At 39.0% G+C, this 25,922-nt stretch overlaps 2 protein-coding genes across 5 annotated transcripts in view; both read left to right on the plus strand.

Moving 5' to 3' along the window:
- The window catches only part of znf423 (zinc finger protein 423), a 117,285-nt gene extending 114,583 nt beyond the window's left edge, over positions 1 to 2,702 (plus strand). For all 4 annotated transcript variants that reach the window (XM_056253894.1, XM_056253904.1, XM_056253914.1 and 1 more), the window contains one exon: positions 1,840 to 2,702. In XM_056253894.1, the coding sequence (XP_056109869.1) occupies positions 1,840 to 1,869 (30 nt within the window). In that variant the 3' untranslated portion in view covers positions 1,870 to 2,702. The remainder of the gene's footprint in view (positions 1 to 1,839) is intronic.
- Positions 2,703 to 4,765: 2,063 nt separating this feature from the next.
- The window catches only part of si:ch211-212o1.2 (uncharacterized protein LOC492735 homolog), a 30,619-nt gene continuing 9,462 nt past the window's right edge, over positions 4,766 to 25,922 (plus strand). The window contains exons 1-4 of the mRNA XM_056253926.1: positions 4,766 to 4,905; positions 5,129 to 5,296; positions 22,875 to 22,994; positions 23,170 to 23,261. Of these exons, the coding sequence (XP_056109901.1) occupies positions 4,869 to 4,905; positions 5,129 to 5,296; positions 22,875 to 22,994; positions 23,170 to 23,261 (417 nt within the window). The 5' untranslated portion in view covers positions 4,766 to 4,868. The remainder of the gene's footprint in view (positions 4,906 to 5,128; positions 5,297 to 22,874; positions 22,995 to 23,169; positions 23,262 to 25,922) is intronic.

The following is a 25,922-nucleotide window of genomic DNA, read 5'->3' on the forward strand; positions in this document are numbered from 1 at the left end:
GAAGAATAAGAATAAGTATTTATCAACGAAAAACCATGTTTAATCCTTCAGATTTGTCTCCCCCTTTCCGTTTTTCTATACCGGGGCATAAAAACAGCCTATCTCTCTTGGAGAGATTAATCTTGGAAAGGAGCTTTGAGAGGGAAAGTGGGATGATTGCCGGCTCTTCTCTGGGAATTGGGTTTATGGTCCAGGGAAAAGCATGCGGAAAAGCAGAGCTGCTGAGAGACCGCTGCAACACAATAACCCTTTAGCCTGTGCATATCTGCTTGTGTTTAACCCTCACGCAACGGCTGATTGATCCGTTTACGTGATCACGGTTTTAGGTCATTCTTCTGTCGCCTTTCCACTATTATGGCGTCTTTTGTGCCATACACTCTTAAAATAAAGTGTTTTTTAATGGCGTTTATGGTTCTATGAAGAACCTTTAACATCCATGGAAACTTTTATAGGAAAGGATGCATTTCCACAATTATTAATGTTGTAAATGTTGCAGTTTTCAATCAAAAAAAGTTACATTTTTAACACTATGCTTTGTGGTAATGTATGTTACTGTATATTACCTTAACTATATAACTAGTTAACACTGCTGAGAGGGTGTTTCTACTACAATTGCTGAGGGAGTGATGGCAAATTTTACATCTCTTCTGACCAACATAATCAATCTCTATTTTTATCCCTCTTTTTGAAAGTCATTGTTTCTTTTGCTGTTTGAGTCTATGGGAACACAAAAAGTTTATTTCCGCTTCTGAGAACCCCAGAAATGTCAAACGGGTCCATTAAAATGTCATTCACACTAAGAAAAAAATAAATGTTTCTTTTTAAGAACAATTTTTTTCCTTTTATTTATAAAGCACATTTAAAAACAACCATGGGTTGACCAAAGTGCTGTACATAGACATTTTACAAAAGGGATCAAATACAACTGCATAACATATTTTAGACTAACAACATCTGTTCAAGAATATAGGATCTAAGCATAGATTTAAAAACAAAAAGAGATGGTGCTGTTCGGATGGCTACAGGGAGCTTGTTCCAGAGTGTTGGACCAGCAATAGAAAAAGCTCGATCACCACGGTGTTTCAATCTGGACCTAGGGATGGACAGCATTCCTAAATGTCCCGATCTGAGTGGTCGCGAAGAGTTGTGTGAATGCACAAACTCAGCAAGATAGACTGGTGCAAGATTATGTAAGGATTTAAAAACCAGGGTTAATATTTTGGATTCTACTCTAAATTTCACCGGCAAACAGTTCACTAAAAGGTTCTTTGGGGAACCCAAAATAGTTGTTCTATGGCATCTCTGTGAAAACCCTTTATTTTTAAGAGTTTAATGCATTGCTGGAATTTGACACAATTGTTTTTGGCTCCTACTTCTTCACTTCAATACGGAGGGTTTTGATATGTGATTATAAATGTACGCTCTGTTCTCAGGAGTCCATAGAACGAAGGCATCGTGCTCATTTAAAAGATTCATAAACATGGATCGAAGACTCCACAATAAACAAATCAGGGTTTTTGCATTAGAAACGGAGACGGAGGATGAATGTTGTGTTTTTCTGCTGGTACGGAAACGTGTGGGCGGATGAATGGGATCGCAAGTGCACATGTGCCCGATATTTAATGGGAGGGTGTGGAGAAGAAAGAAAACGGGAAGAAAGGAAGGTGTTCGCTCATGGCTCTGTCAAAGTGGGGCTGCTAGCCTTGAGATGGACGGACAGGCCTGGTGGGTAAATGGAACAAGAGATGGATAGAGGGAGAGAGCGAAGGAGACGGGTGGAGGTGTGGGCACGTAGCTTATTATTTCTCTCCTCATGTGTTCTCTTCTGTTCCCCTGCAGAACCACACACTGAGCCAGCACGCACAGTGAGACCGGGCCCCGCAGGACTCCCGGTTCAGCCTAGAACCCCGACCCAGGCCCGGTGGGGGAGGAACATTTCAACATCACAGCCAATCAAAGTGTCATTTGCTACTCACATGTAAAACTCTAACGATTCCGCCACCAGGCGCAGCTATTACGAACGGTGGGGAATGAATATTAATGGGATATGCTATTAAAAAAGAAAAGGAGAGAAAAAAAAGGAGATGGAGAGAAAAAGGTATTCTACGTGCAGTATTTTTTATCGTCCCTTCTTCCTGGTTGTGTGTTCTTTATTTTCTCCCCGTTTTCTTTTTGGTTTTTCTTGATTTTGGGGGACAAAAGATGAAAAAAAATGGAAGGGAAAGACTGAGGGAATCTGCCTGATTTTAATCTCTAGAAATACATATCTTGTCCTCTGTTGCTTCATGTATCAAACTTCATACGTGCCAATTTTGTTCTTTTCAAGGCATATATTCTCAGCCCTCTTTATTTGTTGATTTATTTGTACCATTTATTTCTTGCAGTAAATAGGTACTTGTGCTGTGCTGTGATTGCTTGCCAGTCGTAATATTTTTCCTTTCTATTATTATTGTTATATATTTTCTTTTTTCTAATTACAGTAAAAAAGACAAAAAACATATAAAGAAAAAAAGAAAAAACATAATGGTTTTGATTGGATTTTCCAGTACATGGGCCTTATGGATGTTGTAAAAATGAATATCTTTGATTTCAGTGCAACTGGATGATGTCTGCTTTTTAAATGTGAATTAACCAGATTGCAATAAACTAGTACAGTTGAAAATAAACAAATAAATAAATCATGAATAAAGGGAATCTGTGCATCTGAAGTGAGTGTTCTTTCGAAGTGCAGATAGAGCGTTTGGAAGCAGCTGAACTCCTTAGAGTGGCTCTGTTCCCCTGACATTGTATGAGCTCTGTTCTTCTTGTCATGCTTTCTATTTAACAATAAATATCAGTGAGCTACAGTAATGCTGCTCATAAAACATACAGATAATGTGAATGACAATGATGAAAACTCGTGGACAGGTGTGAACGGCTGAACGCAGTTTGTGTTTACATGAAATAATCATGCTGTTCAATATACCGGTAAATATTTCTAGATGTTAATGTCAGTTCATGTAATAAATATCATACAAATTCAAATCCACTATGATTCACCTGCAGAAGATAAGATCATTGAGTCCATATTGTATCACTAATCACCGTTTTACTCAAACCCGGATTCGTGCTGCTTTCATAGTGTTCAATTCAATGTCTGCAGTATCAGAATCAAAGACTAGAGTCTTTGCCAATTGTATATGTTTTACAACATTAACTTAATAAACACAAATGATCAGCAGTAGCAGCCACACCGTTACCCAGAGCAGACAGAATATTGTGGGATTATTATTGCACGGAACGTGACGTTTTGTGACCTGCTGATAACAATAATGCTCTCAGTCACATATATGAGTTCAATTGTAAAATATGATGATCTGAAAGTCTGTCATTTCTACACTGCATCAGATTTATTAATCCAATTTTAAAGGAAATGATTTCTCATCTTGTATAATAAAAAAAAATGGAAAATCAGTTTCATAATCCAGAATTATATGATGATTGCAAATGTGTTATGTTTTCGGTAAATAAGGAAAAACCCAGCGGTGATCAGCAGATGACTTGATGCTTGTGAATAAGGTCAGAAACATCTATATAAAGTAGTGTTTCTTCTTTTACCAGAGCAGTTTCTGCTTTAATTGCATCCATGTGTTTAAGCAGCTGGTTCGGCCGCTGAGTCTCATAACTTGAGCCGGACAGAAGGTCGGTACTGTTCCCAGAAATCAGCCATCGGAACGCATTGATACACTACAGGCCCCTGGGGGTCTCTGAAACGGTCCGCTTGGGAAACCGGGTTCAGCACACCATCTGAGTAACTCCTAAATACTTGGAAACTAGCATCTGATTTAACCCACAAATATCCAGGAGTATTGAAAGATGCCCTTAACTGGGATTGTGTTTGACTTAAGTATTTCAATGTAATGCAGTGAAAAGTTTATTAAATCTGTGCTGTATTAAGAGTGTGTGGATTTTAAATGGTAAATGGAGATGTCCGAATGGGGCAAAAGGAAACTGTACCTTTGTATTTTGTGGTAGAATTATTTAAAATATTTGAGGATGTGATTTAGCCAATCTTGTCCGTCTTTACAGCCTCGGAGGGTTTTACAGACCCGCACAGTCTCTCAGCACCCCAAGGACTCTCAATATGAAAAGAAAGATTTTCTCTAAAACACATTACTTTACTTTCATTAGGAAAATTCAACAACATTACCACATTATATGATGCTTAAACGATCATTAGCTAGCAAGTCTTCTCAATAACATGTAAGCAATGTATGTGCTATGTATACAATAAATATTTTTGTGACAATACATTATATATTAAAATATGTTTTTTTGTTTGTTTTGTTTTGTTATCAGTAATATTATAATTTGTATTATTACTTTACGAGTGTTTCACTACAACATAATCAAACACTTTAACATAAACATGAGATAACATGATTACCTTATCTTTCTTATCAACAGGTAGAACAGTAGTCGTGTGTACTTAAACAATTTAGCTTCAAGAGACGCTTGTTTCCCTTATCAGCGTCCCAAAGTCTTGTGATAGACTCGCATGAGCTGTTAGGGACCATCAATAAAATACCAAACGTTGTTGTATTTTCATAACATTTAAGGGACAGTGTCTGTATAAGCATACAACTATTTTAACAAACATCTGAGACATTATGTAGTTTTGTTGATCAAACCAATCCTCCGACATTAGCAGCCAGTGATTGTACTTTTTTCTTCTTCTTTTTTTTGCGTCACACCACAAACACACATTTTACCACTGTCCCTAAGAACACCACACCAGTGAGTGAGCACAAGAAAAGTTTTTCAAATATCCACTTTATTCGAGCTATCGGACAGTTTAAAGACCTGGCTCAGATGCCCTGTGGGGAGCAATGTTTATCAATCATTTAGCTCATGAGATGAAACAAGGTAAATAATACTTATTATAATGTGTATGTTTATAGCGAAGTATCAGACAGGCAGTTCGTTCTTATTTTAGTTCCGGGTGTGTTTCGCTAAAATAGGAACCTCAGTTTACCAGGGAAGGCGTGTCACTGTCATTCACTGCTAAAGCCAAACTCATGTGTATTAGTTATTAAATGCCCGATACAACGTCATTATTAATACAAGTTTTGCGAAAACTGGCCACCAGAAGAGAGCATGGCTGCGGCGCTGCTGTCGGAGACGGAGATCAGCCAGCGGTCTATGGCAGAGGAGGATCCGAACGGGAATGAACATGGGGCGGCTGCACACAGCACCTTGCCTCGCTGGGGACCGCAGCATGCCGGGGCCCGACAGCTCGCTGAGCTTTACTCTCCGGGTAAGACAAGCACATCGGGTGTCATTAAACCGATCTGTTTCTATATGAATTATTCTCCTACTGTTTCACTCTGCAGCATCATAGGGCAAAACTAAGGCCAGAGAGCGCGCGTACACACACAAAGTTGCGTGTAGTCTTGTGTTACAGAGGTCAGCTTTGGATCAATAACATGTGACTGCAGTGCATGAATGGCACCAACATAATAAAATGAATATTGGTGCTTGTATAACACCACCTGCATAAGTATAAGACTTGGGTATTGGTTACATGTGTCATGTATGTGCTACTTTGTAAAACTTGTAACACCGTGCATTTAAATCTAGAGAAGTAAATTAGTCGGTCATCTTTTTTCATCAAATAAAATTGAATGGCGATGGAGGTGTCGTTCTTCCTTGAGTAAATTATCACATTAGTTTTGGGTGAGCTGTTTCTTTTGATTCACTGTACAAAAGTTACACAATTATATAGACATAGAGACCTTTGTTACATATTTTGTGCATATGAATCATAGCCTTTTGAGTTGCTTCTTTGATAAATGTGCATGCATATGCCCATGTTATAGGGTTTCCATGGTAATAGTGGATAACCTGGAAATATTATTATTCTTTTTTTTTGTATCCCATGCATTTTTAAGATCAGGGAAATAGTTAGTGTCTGGAAAAGCCACGGTCATGTATAGACACTCAATTATAATAGGTCTTATTTTTGAAGACTTTTAACACAAATGTAAAAAAGTGCATTTATTTATAGATTTAAGGATCGGTACTTGATATACGGATAGAAATGTTCTCTAGAAATACTATAAATGATTTTGGTAAAACTTTGCAATGAGGCCTCATTGGTTAACATTAGTTAATGCATTAATGAGCAAAAAAACAATGCATTTATTACAGTATGTATTCATCTTTGTTAACGTTAATAAAATAACTATTCATTATTAGTTCATGTTAGCTCAGATCCATTTAATAATATTTACAGATACAACTTTTGATTTGAATAATGTATTAGTAAATGTTGAAATTAACATTAGCTGAAATTAAAGGGCCCCTATTATGGAATTTTGAAAATGACCTTTCATGTAGTGTGTAACATAGCTCTAAGTGAATGAAATTCATCGTTACCATGATATCACAGCAGTATAATCCTAAACTTTTGCTGTGTTCCCATTATTTTACTGACGACTGCTTCTCAAATCTCGGAGTTCAATGCAGGATTCGGAAATTTGAAACTTGCTCTTGAAAGATGGTGTTCAAAAAACTTAGTTTTGAGTTTTATATTGTGTAGGTCTCCTGCTAACTGGCTAACTCATGTTATCACTGTCTTACTGAAATACTTCTGCTAATCAGTTGTGGGCCACTATTACCTAAAGCTTAACTGTCTAATAATGCAGATTGTCTGTCATTCTCACTAACGTTACTTTGAGGAAATATTTGTTTTACCAACGTTTATGTTACATCAGTCATTCACGCTAGACCTCGGCTAATGTATACATTGCATACATGCACAGTTAATGATACAGTTTCCACGTGTTCACTGCAATATATTAGAAAAATACTCGGTAAATAAATTAGCACAAGTAAAATAATCGGTTTGTTGATGGACATGCACTTGTTAATGCTGATAGTGAGGAATTAGTTGCAACATCTCATAATGTACCTCAAACTAAGTAGCGTATCACTGAGAAACGGCCTACTCAGGTTGTCCTTGCGATGGAGGTTCGGGTTGAATGAATAGCTTTTACCAGTGTTTCATCATCGGACTCTCGCTCGCATTGATATGATAAAACTGACGTTATTGTTCGTTACTGTCTTTAGTTTACGGTGTTGTAAACCTCAGGACAAGCAGAGCTGACGTTGTAATGGCAATGGGCGTTTTTGTTTTCGACCCGCGCGCTGTACGTGGTAAGCCAATCACAACAGACTGAGCGGTCTGGCCAATCAGAGCAGAGTTGCTCGCGGAAAGGAGGGATTTAGAGAGATTGATTCATCTGACGAGTCGTTTGAGAATCATTGGAAATGTGGTGATGTGCAAATGTATATTATGAGGAAATTAAACAGTTTTTTTACCTTTGATGCATGTAAACGTGTTGTAGGAGACTCCAAAACAACATTAGGAAACTTTACAATAGCATAATAAGGGCACTTTAATAAATGCTGTAGTATTTTTAATTTTTAGTTGTAGGTTAAATAATTTAGTTAAGTTAACTGACAAATGGAAGTTAACTGACAAATGGAAGCTTACTGTAAAGTGTCACAGTGATTTTAAAAATAAAGCTTGTATTAATCCAGAATTACTGGAAAAGTTCAAAGATATCCATTGTGATAGAGCTGCACAATTCTGGATAAATTGAGAATAAGGATTTTTTTTTTTTTTTTTTTAAACAGAGATCACTATTCTAACTAGACAACTAAACAAAATAACATGTCATTTAATAGAGGTTCTGATAAAATGTAGATTGCTGCAGTCTATTTAAAAATGTTTATTAAATCAATAAAAAAAAAACGGTTTGAATTAATGATTCAATGACTTACTCACTAACACTTCATTTGCTTCATTACTGGATGAATCAGCTTTTTTGGACGAATCTCTTGAATGAATAATTCAATGACATACATTTTTAAGTAACTTGTAACCATGTAAAAGATACAATCGTTATTTGAAGCGCCATGTTGCTTTCAAAAGGGGATTTTTTTTTTTCCTATAAACTTTTATCCTAGTACTTCTGTGATAATATAAATATTTGTAACACAGAAATAACAATACTGTGTGTTTCATACATGGACAACTGCTCTCTCTGGGTCAGCAGCGGCGCCAACGCAGATCTGAATGTTTGCTGTGATCGTACTTGTCAAATGTTTGGATAGACACAGGCGAATCGTTGTCATTTAAGAGTGAGATCGCGTGGGTGTTTGAATCGAGATCGCAATCGCAACCTTTTAAGGATTAATCGTGCTGCTCTACGTTGTGATGTTCCACAAGCTGTGATGCTTTCCCTGATTTTTTTTTTTATTTGACCTGAGTCTGCTGCGGGTAGTCCGACACGGAACACCAAATAAACAAATTAATGCACGTTTCAGATTTGACTTCATTCCACTTTTGGCTTAATGGAAAACGGCTCCATCTCTGCACATCATGAGCCGGAGATCAGCAGTGTTAGGAAAAAGCCTTTAACCCCCAACCCCACCACCCCCCCCACTCACCCACCCTTCAACTAAAACAAGATTTAGCAGGGATCGTCCCCCTCCACTGTCCTCTAGCTCATTGTGTCATGGGATGCTTGTAGTTTGCAGCTGCAATTAAAACTACATCGATTTAACTCAAAATGCTATTAAGAATGATAATGACCACTTCATTTTCTTTGGCAATGCACCCGGCGCGTTAAGCATATGCTACCACCGGGCACGTCCAGCATGTAAATTACTTGGCCATGTTGAGAATGTTTGAGAGAAGTTTCGCGAGGTTAATAAGATAATGTTGTGATGCATCTCTCTGTGAATGGGGGGGTTGGGTGGGATTGTGGATGGGATTTTTGGATGAGCTCAGTCGAGTTTAGTATCCACCAGCTGTGAGGTGCATGTCGGAGAGGCTTAACTGTGGGATTCTCAAGGAAAGTATGCTGGGATTGTTGTTTTGCTTGTGCTGAGGTTTGCATGCTGTTTGCAGTTGTAATTACCACACTTTCAAAGTTTATCGTCCATGACATACAATATTTCATAGTATTGCAATATTCCGTACTGCGTTGTTTTAAAATGTTTTTAAAAGAAGTCTCTTATGTTCATCAAGACTGCATTTGTTTGATCAAAAATACAGTAAAACAGTAATATTGTGAAATACGATTACAATCTAAAACACCTGTTTTCTATTTTAATAAATTAAGTGCAATTTATCCCTGTGATGTTAAAGCTGAATTTTCAGCAGCCATTATTCCACTCTTCAGTGTCACCTGATCCTTCAGAAATCATTCTAGTTCTAATATGCTGATTTTGTGCCGCTCAAGAAACATTATCATTTCCTTGTTTTCTTGCAAAGTTGCGATTTTTAACTTGGAATACCATATAAAACATTTGCAAAGAAAGCACTGTTTCCATCCAGTAAGTCGAAGAGAAGACAGTTATAATTAGAAGACTGTAAGACAGTTCTTCTACTGAAGCACTTTGACGATAGACGCTGGCTCAAGCATTTCAGAATGACCAAAACAGCATTTCAGATGTGCAACGAGATCGGTCCACCGCATTATGCAGTCACATTACTTTTTTTGTTACCCATCGAAGAATTATTCGGTAAATGTGTTTCCATCATATTTTATGCACATTTTCTTATCAGATACAAAAAATTATCCGACTCAATTGAGTGCATTGTGCATTTTTAGAATTTCTTGGTGTTTCGGCACTGAATCCAGCTTTTTTTTTTTTTTTATGCAATATTCCAAAATTCACATTAAAATAAGTGGATGGCTAATGTTGAAAACAGTTGTGCTGCTTAATATTTTTGTTGAAACATAGACACATTTAGTTTTTCTTTCAGGATACTTTGAAAAGAACAGCATTTAATTTTTTTTTGTAATAGTATACAGTAAATGTCTTTTTTGATTCATTTAATGCTACCTTGCTGAATAAAAGCATTAATTTAATTAATAATAATAAAAAGTCCACCATTTGGATCTAGTCTTTAAGATGATGAAAAGCACCCTGCTCAAATTCCTATCTGAATTGAATTTGAATTGTTATATCAAACAGGATGTACAACTTCATTTTGAATATGAATGTAAGAAAATTCAAATTAATTTAAATTCACGTAAATACTTGTAACTGTAATTTGTAGAGCTGGAAAAACAAGTTTGTAGAATTATTTTTTTTTGGATTGTTTTAAAAAACAAGTAAAACAAATCTTGAAGTTTGGATCTTAGTCCAGAGAGATGGGTAGATTGATTCTAATTCAATGTGGACTGTGGCCAATATAATTCAAACTTAAATTCAGTGCATTTGGACCAAGACTTGGAACCTTAGATCGTTTAGCTTATTTATTTCCATATGACCGTGGACGTAAGAATACGTTTCCGAGTCTTTCACACCATAGAATGGCGCCATGTGGTTCCAAAATGGTGACGACTCATGCAGGGATCGGACCATCAACCTTGTGGTTACCATTCCGGAGCCTTTAAGTACACCACAGCATCCCCAAAAGCTGTTGTCCACCTCAAGACCTTGTATTTTTCTTTTAATTCGATCCTTTATCCACAAAAAATTGCCATAGTCTTGGAATCCAATGGTTTGGTTCCCCAAGAGACTTCTGACGGAATTCAACCGGCTTGAGCTGATGCTGAACTGCGGTCCATCTGGAGAGGCCATGAAGAGCAGAGGGTTGAGCCACAGAATATAATGTCAAGGATGCTAAAAGCAGACGCTCCGGAGGTTTGTCTGAGGGAGGTTTGTGTTTGCGTGTGTCTGAAATGAGGTGAGCGGGAATGGCGTTTGGAAGTGTTGAGGCTTACTGGTGAAAAGGGATTGATGAGGCTTCAGTCTGCTCAATGAAGCCTCCGGCTCATTACTGTAACCCCAGGACAGCGAAACAGCTGGACGCCTCTCCCCACCATATGTCTGCGTGTCATGCACCACTGACTGCTCTTTGTGCTTCTTATCCCACTTTACAGATTCGCCGCAAAGTAAACAGGATTTACAGGCTACTTTCTGTTTCCCCCACCGCCTCTGCCAGCCTCCATGCTCTGGTTACCGATGCGCTTGCCGTGTGTGTGTCTGTGTGTTCGAGAGAAAAAGAGATCAATATAGTATTACTTTGCAAGATCTAGTTTCCTATGCAGTCAGCGATCTTGACTCCAATCGGTTAAGTCTGCTCCTTATTTGTGACAGGCGGATGTCTTGACAACAGAAAAGCTTGAACCGTGCGGAAAGGGGAATGATGATACAGGGTGTAAACGGCTGGAATGCACTATTGACAGACACACTGACCTACAAGTGCAAATGTGATTTAAGCTTATCAGCTGTCTAACACCACTATATTTATTTATGGTAGCAATCCGGCAGATAAGCCACCGACGCGTCAACACTGCACACCAGGAGCGTTACTTTTCTTTAGTGTCTGAATCCGTTCTGCCATAACAATCCACACTACGATGCATTCCTGTTGTACATGCACCCTTATGTTTGGTGATTTTCATGCATAAATGGATTCGTCCACCTGCAGGCTTTGAAGGTAACGTCAAACTTTATGCACTTCAAGGCCACATGCATTTTTGTTTTCTTTCATCTTTCTGTATGGAAACAAAGTTGTATTTTCAAGGCACAGGGTTGATACATTGAACTCTTTTGAAGATGAAGTTTACAAGATTGGTGACTTCAAATCTTTAACTGTTCGAATTCTGTGTACACCCTTTATGGAGCGGGTCAAATTGATCCTAATTGGATTCAATACAGTTCCTCAAAAATCACACTATGAAAAACAACAAAGATTTAGATACAAACTGTAAACTTTTAATATCAACATTTGTCAAACATTACAAAAACATTATATCTGAAAATATGATTTATAAAAATGTTTTTAAACCAATTTTTGACAAAATTGGAAAATAAACAGTTTACTGACTTTTTTTGCATATACTTTTTTTTTTTTTTTTTTACATTTATGCTTTGAACATCGTAACTGAACAATACAATTTTGCTGTATAATGAAAATTTTTAATTTTCCTAAGTTAACTTTCCCTAGTTTCCTAAGACCTAGTTCCCTAGTTTCATTATTCACTCACAGGGAAGTGAGAAACCAAACATAACAAAAACATACATCAAATAAATGTTTTTTATTAATTTTTTGGCTCTGTGAAGCTGCCTTTGAAAATCCTACATAAAAGTTTTGGTTAAAAGCTAGGTATTTTAGATATCTTGAATATTGTAATGAGAGCTTATTTTACTATCTGTGTCTGACAAAGATTTTCATCTGTAATTTGCAAATAATTCTAAACACTGTGATTTTAGCTTTTTCAAGTGTGTTTGGTTAGGGTTAGATCACTTTTAGATACACTTGCACATTAGAACTGGAGTTGAAGTGCCCTTACATACAGAAAATAAATGTTTTTATTTTGTGTCTGTACAGTTGCTTTTGAATGGCTGCCTATGAGGGTCAAATTGACCCGCGAACATCACGAACGTAATAGTAATTTTGTTTGTATATGTCAAAACACATCAGCATGTTGAAACTTTGCATGCATGTTCATCATGATAAATGAGAAAAAGTCACAAAATATCGAGAAAAAGTCACAAAATATCAAGAAAAAAAACAAAGGTTAACCAGTATTTCCAACAACTAGAAAATCGAAACGGGTCAAATTGACCCGCAACATAACACAAGGGTTAAATAATACTTTTTTATGGGCAGAACGTCTGATCACAGAATGTTGTGTGTGTTTTCTATATATCTGTTCGTAGAGATGTTCGGCACACCACTCTACTGTTGTGATATGATCTATTTCAGAATCTCTCACTGCTAAACCGCATGTAAAAAACTAAAATAACTGTGGTTGATCGTTTTATTTTGGTCAGGATGTTTCTTCCTGTCTAAGTGGGTAGCTCTGGGCCAGAAGAAACTGCAATATGTGAACCACTTGCAAAAAAAAAAAAATGCTTAAGTTACAAAAACCCTGAGGGATAATTATGCTTACAATTATAACTAAGGGTTTTCTTAGCTTTAGGGGTTTGTTGCAAATGAGCACAGAACTTCTGCGAAAGGCTACACTACGTCTGACCTCTTGAAATCCAGCTGTTTGCCTTGCTTGTCACTTTAAGTGGTGACATCTTGACCTTGATCAGTCTGAGGGCATCTGGTGGCCTTGGAGATGGAAATGTACTGAAGAAATTCACACTGAGTGCCTTTAGGTCGCAGCTGCTGTGTCCACCTCTAACCCTGTGATCTTAGGTTCACTCCCTCTCACTCTCTCTGTTAATCTAATCTCTGACGTTTCATCTATCCAGTTTATGTAATTCCTGTAGGTAAGTGTAGTGACAGTTGCTCTGAGTATTTGGACACTTCTTTTTTATAATTATTAAAACCAAGTGGCATTTGCAAACAAATAATGCTACAGCTTCTATCACAACTAACTTTTAGATCTATTGGCTGGAGAGTGAGTTAGTTAAATCCTTTTGCGACAGCCACAGTGAAGTTTATTTCCATTGTTTCTCACCCGTTGTCTGTGTTAATAGTGGCGTTGCAACATTTCTATGTAAAAAAATAAAAGTTACAAATAAGCCTGAGCCAAAAGGAAGCAGTTGATCTTTCAGCTTGCTGCCTTGTAGGCAAATTCTCCGGTCTGTGGCGCAGGGCGAGGGGTGTGTGTTACAGTACAAAGAGGAGACCGGGCCACGGAGTAGAATGAGACACCAGACACGTCTGCTTGACACTGAGCATAACCTTACCTTCATTCCTACTGCAACACATACGGTTGTACACATCCAAACACACCCACTCATCATTCTGATGAAATCTTTCTTTGCACAGTACGAGCATGTGCTTTTAATAGATTGTAAATGCTATATATATATATATACACATGTAAATACTGGGTACTGAAATCTGAATCGTGCAAAAGATTGAGGTCTGACTTTAAAAAAAAAAAAGAAATTAATATTTCTTTTTTCCTATAAGGACACATTAAATTGATCAAAATACATTTATAATGTTACAAAAGATTTAACTTTTAAATAAATGCTGTTTTTTTAACTTTCTATTAATCAAAGAATCTTTAGAAATGTATCATGGTTTCCACAAATATATTAAGCAGCACAACTGTTTTCAACATTAATAATAAATAAATGTTTCTTGAGCAGCTAATCGGCATATTAGAATGATTTCTGAAGGATCATGTGACACTGATGACTGGAGTAATCTTGGGTCGTTTTAAAAACACATTCTAAACATCACATTTCAGGAATATTATGGGTAAAATAAATGTAAGGTTTTACAGATTTTGTTTGCAGAAATTAGGGGGTGGGTTGGAATGTTTTGTATTGTGGTCAGTGGTATCATTTCATGTACTGCTGATAAATATATCACAATGATGTACATCCGTATTATTGCTTATTATATTAGATTTACTTTTGTTCTATAATTTTTAAAAGGGGTAAAGTAATAATGGCCATTTCACTTCACCAAATAGGTCTGTAGGTGCCGCATGGACTTTTATTTACCGTCGATGATAGCTTCATCAAAACGGTGGCTCCTTAATTCAAATAATTCAAATTTTACTTTCTATTGTAGCACAGAGGTTGCGTAAGTGCATTTATTCACCAACCATGATCGCAAACAATGTGGTCGAGAGATGCATGTTTGGATTTATTACAGTTTGCCACAGAGAAGGTTCGTTCGCAAATTTAGTAGCAGCAAATCGCACACGCGGCCTCGTGAAGGAACACAAACTGGCTGTATGACACTTTCATTCGAGCAGAATTTCACAATGATCACTAAACTTCAACATACATGTTTCTTGCTGTTCTCAGATCATCAGCGCTTTGTTTGCAGCCCAGAGAGAGTGTGTGTGTGCATGGTTGCCAGGTTGGGAAGATTAACTAAAATGCTGGACAGAAAAAGGGTAAAGCTCCATTTGGGGGGTTTACACTCTTGACATCTGGCAACTCCAAGCAGGAAAGATTTGTTTTCAGGAGAAACATGCTGGTCAATATCGCAACATTTATTTTGAATTAATCGAGAAGCAGACATTATCACTATTAAAATACGATTCATCGTGCAGCCCTAGACCAAAATTTCTTTTGTTCTATTCTTGACAGACTTCTTTAATGGTGCAAACCTCTGGTCATGATTCACTTTCACTGTATGTTAAAGCGCACCTTCCACAGAAGAAAGAAAACCATACATGTTTGAAACAACATGGTGAATAAATAGTCCCTTTAGTTACTGGAATCAACACAAGATCAGATGTGTTGAATGTTTTTGCGGTAATGGTTAAATGCTAAAGCAATTGCCTGTAAAACTATTGCAGATCTTGCTTTTGGACAAAAAGTTCAACCAAAACAAGTGTAACTCCTTTTTTCCTAGAAGTAGCAAAACATTTTAGACTGGTTCTTGCAGATTCCGTCCTCTCTGTGGCAAAGTCCTCTTCTGTCCTCTCTGTTTTTCTTGCTAAAGCTGCTGGATGCTGCTTTCACTGATTTAAAGAGCTGAACACCTTGCAGAACTATTGCATTTTTAACTCTGTTCCTCTTGAAGTTCATTTATACTGGCCTAATCAAACGCTTAAAGTTGCCTAGCCATGTAATCTTATTAGCCTCGACCCACTGCCAGGCCAACACTGCCCCCTGGCAGCACCAGAAACCAATCTTTAATGCTGCTGCTTTTCTTTCGACATGTGCTCTTTACTCAGTGGAGTCTGACCTGCTGTATAATTTATCCCACCTTCCCGTCGAAGTCATGCCACATTGACCCCGCCGTGCCTGCTGAGTGCTCCTGGCTCTTGAACGCTGACCATCGGGTCAAAAGGTCACGGGTTCAAGGTTCTGAACAGCTAGCTTATGGTTGTACACCTGAGCTGGTCTTGTGACCTCTGTGACCGGGGCCGCAGCAGATTCAGGCAGGCGCTCTACTGCTGTATGTGACGTAAAATAGTATAGTGTTGCTTTGGCTTTCGCTGCGCCATTCTGTCCAGCATGAACTGCTCACCGGCAGCGTAAACAAAAGCAAAGTGGGCTCTCGAGGGGAAAGAGGGAGAAAAGAAAAGAGAGGGAGACGGAGAGACGAGGAGGAGGGGAACCTGGCTACCTGCAACCTCTCCTGCTGGGCTTCTCAATTATACACACACCAGGGCAGCTAAATGCATTAGGACCTCAGCTGTATACATGATACAAAACTGGATTCGCTTACACACACATGGGATGGGATGGGGGGGTCAAATGCGGCAGGATGTTAACGGCACATACAGAAAATAGTCTCTTTTGCATGCCTACATACATACATACACAGAAGCGTGCCAGGGCGCCTAAATACATTTGGACTGGAACCACACAGCCTGTTATTAATATTTGATAGAGTTCTCCATTAGCTTTTCTGTGTGAATTCAGGTGGTTTGTGGCAGTTGGGGACAGGGACAGTGGGTGAGCCGTATAATTACTATTATCTAAATTCCATTTCTGAACGCGGCCCTTCCCGCGCCGTCCTCAATCAGCGCTGTATTAAGTATGGAGTTCTTGGTGAAGTGGCTCCACTGTGAATTTTCAATATTTAAAATCCACTGTCTGCATTTTAATCCCTCTCACTTATTAATGAATTTCAATCTAAAGGCCATAAACCTGCTTAACTCTTTGCATTCCCGAGGTCAACGGTCCAGATTCTAGTCCATACCTTAAGGATGTGAGAAACATGATTTTGAGTTTACGGGGTGACACGTTTTCGTTCAATATGTCTGTCCTGACTGATTGCATACAACCTCTTGCCGTGACCTTCAGCGCTCGTCACTCTAGAGATTTGTAGATATTAAAAGGTAGTTGTGCATGTGTAGGGGAGTGTGTGGGTGGTCGCAGGGGCCGCTCTTTCTTAAGTCTGTCATCTGTGGCCCTTATCAGGGTGGGTTTGGCTGGGTACACAGACAGAAACATTAATGTGCCCACCTAACTCTCTCTTAAAAAATGGGGGTAAACCAGTAAGAATGGGAACTAGAACCAGTTATATATAAAAATATATACATTTTGTTATATGACGTCACTTATAAATAATCTATGATAACTAGAAAGTTAAAAAAAGCAGCATTTATTTCGAAATAGAAATCTTTTGTAATCTTATAAATGTATAATGTAAATTACTTTCGGGATAATGTATTTTTTTTGTGTATGTTATCTGAACACTGTACTATGTACTGAATATCCAGTTTCACCGCAAAAGAAGTGCTGCTTTGTTAGCTTACAATCTAAATTGAGTGAATTTAATGGTGAAATCATACAAAGACAATAAATAGACTATTACTTTCTATTGCTTTGTCTTTTCAAGTTACACTCAACAAAACTGTACCAGCGTAGTCTCATTTGTCTTCAAGGAATCTGTTTCATTATGATTCACGTCCCTAATAATGAACTTTTGTCGCTAGTGGTGAACTTTTTTTTCTTCACCCAGTCCACTATGTTTTTGTGTCTGTGCTGTATCAAAAAAAAAACAACTGTCTGTCAGTCCTCACATACTGGGCTGTTTTTTTTTTTTTTTTTTTTAAACAGAGCATTATATGGCACAAAGTGTGTGTGTGTGTCTGGGTACATGTGTTAGCGTGCGTGTCCCAGGTTGAGTTGTCCACTGAGAACAGATGAAAGCAACAAGGCCTGTGACTGATCCATTTGTCCTGATCAGGGGAATTCTACCTCCCTCTCTCTCTCACTCTCTTTCTCTTCCTCTCGCCATGCGTGACCCAGTTTTCCTGTCTCTCCCTTCTTTCCCAAAGTCCCCTCTGAAGACAGGCCTACAGAGAGCTGGCAAGGGGACAATGTGTATGTGCGTCTGTGCCATTAAGTATCCCGCTAAATATAATTGTGTGTGCTAATATGAGGTTCATTTTCCTGGCCAGCATTTGATGTTCCTGAATCAATACCGTTTCCTTTTTGCCCACATGTAGATGCCCTTGGCATTGTTAGGGGGGAGGTGAAGTGGGGTAGAGAATGGCTCAGTCATGGCATGTTGGCAGGACTTTGTGGCGTGGCCGGCCCTCTGAAAGGCTGCTATTCCGAGTCTGAGAGTTGCTTTTTGTCTGCCTCTCCGAAGGAGGTGAGAGCCGTTCTTTCAGTGGCGCGGCTGCGCTGAGAACAGAGGGGCCCGCGCACCACCGCAGCCCCATCAGGAGAGCCCGCCGAAGAAAAGAGCCCTTTGTTCATCGAGGATAGAGACAGAAAAAACACCCATCTCTCCAAAGCACAAACAACACATACTGTTCACACTCGCTGACTTCTGCTAGCGTGACAGGTGATAAACCGCCACCACGCCCTCCGCACCCCAGCCCTTTTCATCTGCACTCACCCCGTCTCAGCACGGGACCTTAGCGCCCTATCAGACGTCCCATCAGCCTGTAAAAGTTTTCTATCCTCATTTATTACAGGATTAGTTCATTCAAAAATGAAAATGTCATTTGCTAACCCTCATATCTTTGCAAAACTGGTTTGACTTTCGGAAGGACGTTTTCAATAATGTCACTGGTTGTTCTTTTTTTAATGGGGTGGTTATTTAGCGTCAAATATTTAAAAAAATATTAGAAATGCCTTTCTATATTAAGCTTCAAAATGATTCAAAGCTATCATAAAAGTGATCTTAAATGACTTGTGCACTTTATGTTGGTGTGAACTTTTAGTTATTTACTGATGATCTTGCTGCTGCAACCATATTATTGATTATTAAAACTCGAGATCCGAATCAGTGATTCCAGAACGAATCATATAGACCAGGGCTGAATCTGAAATCGCCCCCTATACCCTCAAATAGGGCATTATTTGAGGGGACAGCCATTTATAGTGGTGCCGAAACTATAGTGGATGTTATTGAGAGCACTCCCACAATAACAACAGCTGTCCGAATTCACTCACTTGTTTTCGCTCACTCCTTCAAGTGAACTGTATTAATGGACGTAGGGAGTAGTGAATGAGGGTTTAGGGGGCGATTTCGGATTTAGCCCAGGTTTTTGAACTGGATCAGCTGATTCATTGAAAAGATCTGACTGAAAACAAAATCTGCTGATTCATTTACTACTTTTATGAACTAGCACAGATGTTGATATTTTTAGTGGGTAACGACTTAAATTTTGGTCTGTTCATCACACAAAGCTATTATATTTCTTCAGAAGACATGCACATTATTTTATGACTTTTATGATACTTGAATGGTTGTTTTTGGAGCTTGACAGTCCCTTTCACTCAATGTCATTACAAGAAAGAAAATCATACAGGTTTTTAGACCGACACGAGAGTGAGTAAAAAATCATATTTTGGTGAACGATCCCTTTTAATCAGCATTTTTTAAATTTACAGAAGTGTGACGTTGAACAAAATGGCCTACACAGGAAAGATTCACTACGGTTTTCACCTTAAGCTATGTAACCGCTTGCATGTGAAACTCTGTGAAACTCGAGGATTTACGACGGAATATTACAACCTGCCGCAGAAACTTGCGCACATTTTGACAGAGTGAGAGAGCTAGAACACCATTAGCATTCACGGACGTTGTTTGGCACTCCAGCCGCCCCTCTGCGTCGAATCAGGCGTCGTTGATTAATTTCAGCCTATTAGCACCCCCTACCCTCCCCCGCCCCTCCCAGGTTAATTCCCCACGCCAGCGAGCAGGAAAGGGGGCTGCGGGTGTGAGCGATGGTGCAGGGGGTTGCAGGGGAGCACGTTGTTGTCAGGACTGTATTAATGAGCGCACCGCTCAGGTCCCGTGGACAGGGGGACGGTGTTCCTGGCTGCGTACGGCGACGGCGGCTCTGTCGAGGCCTGGCCTAGATTCTGCCCTCACCGGGGAGCAGGAGGATCCAAGGACTGACGCTGATCACCTGACAGCGGCCCCACTGCTGCGAGAGTGTGTGTATGCACATGTCCGTGTGTGAGAAAGAAAAAAGGCAGTTAAGAGAGGACGCAAGTGCTGGGGTGGGTAAATGTTTTTTTTTTTTTTTTTTGCAGGTTTCTGTCTCTGAATAATTTTGGAGATGGTGTCATGTGAAGTGTTGATCAGCGGTAGATATTTTCCCACTTTTCCTTTCCGTTATATTCCGTAATAAGAGCTGTAATATTGTTCCTCTACAAAAATCATTACTGTTACAGCGTTTGGATGCAAACCTCATTCAGAACTCGACTCCACATCCGAGGCTGCTGTGATATTGCAAAGAAAGTGGCACAATATCTAGTTTTGATCTCTCACGGTCACACACCTGGATGTGCTGCACCTGGACTCCCTCATCCTTCCGCTTCCTGTTGAGCTTCCACATTTAGTCCAACTACACAATCCATTGTGCCATCAGAAATGAAGTACAATTAAGTATCATCTGGATGATGACCCTGGATCATCTGTTTTCTTATTACGTATATTCATTGGTATATTGAAATGGATGCCTTTTGTTAATTTTACGTTCTTGGTACTGTACATGGACATGACTCGGAACGTGAGTTTTATTGTCTTCCTCTATTTAGAGTGTTACAGTATATTGGTCACAATACGTTTGTACAGTAAAATGACCATGCCACTGAATCTACCACGCCACAGTAAAAGAAATCATATTTTACCTCAGTTGTAGCTTCAAATGAGATTTAGTCCCTTGACTGTAAAACATACATTTTTATCAGGACTAACTTTGAAGGACTTTTTAAGATGGACCCAGAAAAAACTTTCACGGTTTTAACAAGTACAATTAAAGAATCTTTCATAGTTACGCATATATAAAATTAAGTTGAATGTTTGTTTATTGTATTTTGGATTCATTGAATGTTGATTTGATTGATTGATTGAATGTTGAATGAATGTGAAACAGCCTGTGAAGCTGATATAACAATAGTCTTACAACTGCTTCTATTTACAATGAGGTTTAATTTGTTAACATTAGTTAATGTGGAATGGAATGTATCATGAAATAATGCGAGTGTCGAATTGAGTTCTCTTTCGCTTCTACTTGCGCTTGAATGGGTTAAAACAACATTAAAATGTGCACACAGGAATCGATAAGCGGAATTAAAATTTGCTGATTCCTGACCTGAAGTATCCGATTCCCGAATTGGAATCGATTTTCATTTCCCGACCCTACTCTTTAGGATCACTTGAAAAGTCCATTGGTGTGAAATTCAGGTCTGCTGAAGCAGGTTGGATATAAACTTTGCAGAACAGTGGGTCTCCAGGAGCAGGGTTGAAGACCTCTGTATCTATTGTGAATGAACATGAGCTAATAATAGTACTCATAGACTAACATAGATTAATGATGTAAAAATGGTTGTTTATTGATGAGACCAGATGTAAACGATTTGTAGCTATGTTATTGTAAAGTGTACCCAAAGGTATTTATTAAATAACTGCAAAACAAAACATTGTATTGCATTGTCTGCACGAAAACATGCAAAAACTTGTCCCATTACAAAACTTTTAGAGGGCAACAAAGCATAATATATGTAATCCATGGCATTCACTTCAGCCACAGACTGTACAATCGTTCATTTTATTTCATTTTAGTCCCAGCATTTGGTTTCATGGTGTGCAACCGACAGCTTTCAAACTAATCCAGCAATCAACTTTACAGTCAATTGCACTGAAGTCTGCACCAAAACCTGGATTGATCACAGGGTGCATTGTGGGACACAATCTGTTCTGTTAAGGATGCCATAGGTTGGTGCTCTCATAACTGTGCAAGATATAACGCAGGCTTGCGAGTGCATTATAAGAACTGTGGTCCGCCGTTCAGGCACACGGTGTTGGCTGGCCCACTGAGGTGCTATAAATAGCTGTCATCAATATCTTCTTCTCAACCTCCTCACGTTCCCAATCCACTCAGGACGGCTCCTCTAATGGCATTAAATTTTCAAAAGAGCTGAGTCCACTGCGCCTCTTCGTGCCCACATCCGCCCAACAGGAGAGCGAAGGAGAGAGCGATGGAACGAGAAGAAAGAGTCACAGTAAGAGAACGAAAGACTCAGATGTGGTAGAATGCAGTTAGATACTGAATATGCAAGCTTTTAAAAATGGAGATTGAATGTAGGCTGTGGAAAGATGGGGACATGTAGATGTGCCCAGTGTCCATATAGACTAATTCTCTACTCTGTTGTGAATAATGCATTAGCACTTTAATCATCCTCCACGGCCGCCCGCCGTGCCACGCCGCTGTCATGGTGGTCCGAACAGTGCCCGCTGTGGCCCCTTCATCGGTGCCCTCTGCCCTGACCTGGGACGTTTAGCTGTGTCAGGCAAACGCACCATCGCAAGAGATCCTGACCCTCGCCTCTGCCTACAACTTGTCCTAGTCTAATCGATTACTCCTGAGCATGCAAGATAATTGGACACACACACACGGTTACACACGTTCGGCTTGTCTCCTGTCCGCTGACCCCAATGACCTTTTCTGCTTTTGAGAGATGTCGGTTCGCTGCCGTCTGTGACCTCACAGTGGACACTAGTTAAATATACTGTTACTAAGGAGAATTAATAACATTCAAGAGAGTTATCTTTCTTTTTAGTGTCTTTTTTTGCCCTTAATTCCTGATGGGATGGGTCATTATGGTCGACTACTTGACCAACTATTTCAGAAGGTTCTTTTTACCTTTGTTGTATCTCATACTCCTTTTTTTAAAAACTTTTTTATAAATCTTTTGACTACTTCATTCATTGAATACTTTTTTATGATTTAGTGCTGTTGGTATTAGTCCAATAAGTAAATTAGGCAAACCTATTTAAGCCAATAAATAAAATGAAAGACAAATTATTATCAGACTCCAAATTCCTAGTTATCCTACCTATGTTGTTGAAATAAAATCAAACTCGATTTATCCATATCACATACATTTTGTCCCTTTATTTTGTTTAGTACTAATAAAAAAAACATGTACTTTTGTTTGTTACCCTGTAGGAAAGCGGCTACAGGAGTGGATCTGTGTGATTCTGTGCCTCTCGCTCTTCATTGTAAACCTCTCCTTCCTCCTCCTCAACTTCTCCACGGTGCACATCTACAAAATCATCTTTGGCATCGGTAAGTCTTGCATTCTTTGTGACCTTTCTGTTCATGTGTTTCCTTTTGTTTTCTAATAAAGTTCTGCTGTCAATATCTGTAGAGAAACCCATTGGTTTGATGTCATGGTCGCCTTTATTTCAGTACTCACTAAATTCAACCCCTTTCTTTCTTTCTTTCTTTCTTCCACTCAAAGTGACTGGTATTGTGACGGCAGACTTTGCGTCTGGAATGGTACATTGGGGAGCTGATACATGGGGTTCAGTGGACATCCCAATAATTGGGAAGGTAAGAACCAAGGCCTATGCATAGATCAGAACTTCAGATGTATGTATGGCATAACTATCCCTATATTGCCCTGCCATATGAATGTGATTGGGTGTAGGTATGTTGGCACATTTAGGTACAATGGCACCATGTTTCTGGCACACATGCATTGCCCACACACTCATATGCACAGTGTGTTCTCTAAGCGTAGTATCTTGTTTGATTTTAACAAATTACCCTGTTTAATTTTCATATCAGCTTTTGCTCTATTGGCCTGTTGTGGTTTACCAGGCTCAAAAACGGCGAGTGTGAAATGCCATCTCCACCCTGGGGATTTCAGCCCTTCCTGCTTTCCTGGAGCACCACATCTTAACCCCACCCACTCTCAACCCCAAAGGGTGCTGGAGATACTCAGGAGGGTTGCATTAATGCATGGTACGGTCGCACTCTCCTTGCCCAATCAGAGAAAAGGTCACCCCCTCGCTGTCCAATTAAAAAGCAGCCGACACTTGCTTTCTGTGTCGGACAAGTAGGGGCCACGAATCTGGGAGCATTTATGTGTTTTTGTGCTGACAGGGGTCATTGTGCTATTATGTGGAAGGGGGCAGTAGACTGGCAGTGGAAAAATGGCTAACCTAAGCTAAATCTGGTCCCATGTGCCAATTATTAGGCTACTTCCTGAAAATATGCAGTGTTAAATTTGATTACTGTGAAAAGAAAATGACAAGTATACAGGTTTAGCAATGATCAGTTTCCACCTGACAAAGAGTGTGACCATGAAATGTTCACAGTTTGAGGCCTGTCCTTTGAGTAACACCAATTTTTTTTCTATTTTTCTCTGGCTGATGTGCGCTGCATAGAGATGGTGTCCTCTAGGTCTGGGTGGTATGATGCTTTATACTGTGCAAATAGTCTACTATAGAATATTAACATTCTTTATTGTTGCCTCTAAATAAAACACTAAAATCAAGTAAAAAAAATTACAAGGTAGTTTAATGTATTGTATTAAAAATTGATATTCATATTGAGATTTGCTAAAGATTACTTTTAACAGTTTTATTTAATTATTTTAGTGTTTTTAAAGATTAACTTTAAGTGAGTGTTAGATGATAATGAAAATGCTAATCTAAATGTAAAAATAGCGGAAATTATCATGTACCATTAGATATTTACTGATAATTGAAGAATGTGTAATATTGTCCATTATAGTATCATGATTTTGGTCATGACTCATACTGCCCATTAGGGATGGACGTATCGATCCTGTGGTATCGATAGATCGATATACTCGCGCTACTCATTTGGCATCGATTTCCTTAAAAAAATATCGATAAACTAAAAAATTATAATTGGGGTTGTATGTATCACTTTCAGCTGTTTTAGATTACTTCCCTAAATTACTATGTGCCGGGACACCCCTGGCTGTACCTGGCGGTGTATTGAGCTGGCCCATGTCACGCGACAGGAGACGAGCGAATGAGCGACATTGTGCGACACAGCCGACAACGACACACACACACAGCCAACCAAGGCCACCAGCCCAGCACGAAAGCAGGAGCCGCAGGGAAAGAAGCGTATAATATGGCAGACAAAAAACGAAGCGTGGTGGTGTCAGACAGTTTTCTAGTTCATTTTTCTAAGTTCATTTTCTCAGGGAACAACTGTCTTTGTTATGCAGGTTTATAGGATAAGTAAATCCTAGTTTATTATGATCTTTATGACGTCTTGTTTTTGCTTCAGTGAAGTGTTACATGTTTACTTCTACAAAGAGGCTCGAAACATAACATTATGATATTTTTTTTGTTTGTTTGTTTCGTTTTTTCCCCTTTTAGCTTTTTATACCAAGATTGGTCTTTTTTCATTTTTTTTGAGAAATAAGAAAAGTGAAAATGTGTATGTTTTTGTTCATATTTAATTTATTTCATTCATATTTGTTATTTATTTTATTTAAATTGTATTATGTATTTACCATAATATGTTTTATAAATGGTCTGTATTTGTCTTGTGATTTGTCTTAAATGTAATAATATTTTTATTGACAAAAATTGCCAATAAGAAATGAACGGCATCGGTATCGATATCGATGAAAATGCAAGAAAAAGTATCGGTATCGTATCGAATCCTAAAAGTGTGGTATCGCCCATCCCTACTGCCCATGCCTAGTGCCCTGCTTCTATAAAGAGGGCTGTGTTTACATGTTGGTCATTGAGGCCCTGAGTTGTCCTACATGGCCAAGACTTTGAGGCCGAGAGCAGGTTTCAGAGATCAGGTCATCTGAACGGCCCGTCCGGATACCGCAGAGGGCCCCGCGTTCTCTCGCTTTCATCATTGTCCGTCTGTGCTGTAAAACGGCTCGTCCACACCTCCCCACCGTGAAGGGGTTTCCACTCGGCTCCGCGGCCACCGCCGATCCTTCTGCTGTCGAGGATAATTAGGATCCGCCACCTGGGAGTGATCGAACTTCAAAAAAAGCAAGGGAATTTACAGACATCCAGAACGCAGCGCTTTAAGACCCTTAACCAGCAGATTAAAGGCAGCACTTAGCAGACCGATATATATGGCTTTTTGTCCACATGTTCAAACAAGAAGCACCAACTTGAGGGAGAATCATTAATGACCATGATTAAACAGGCACTTAAGAGCAAAGAGCGTAGGGAGGAGGAAAAAAGGCAAGAGAAATGA

This window comes from Rhinichthys klamathensis, unplaced genomic scaffold, assembly GCF_029890125.1.
Source record: "Rhinichthys klamathensis goyatoka isolate OS25496 unplaced genomic scaffold, OSU_Roscu_1.1 h1tg000005l_1, whole genome shotgun sequence".
Classification (NCBI taxonomy): domain Eukaryota; kingdom Metazoa; phylum Chordata; class Actinopteri; order Cypriniformes; family Leuciscidae; genus Rhinichthys; species Rhinichthys klamathensis.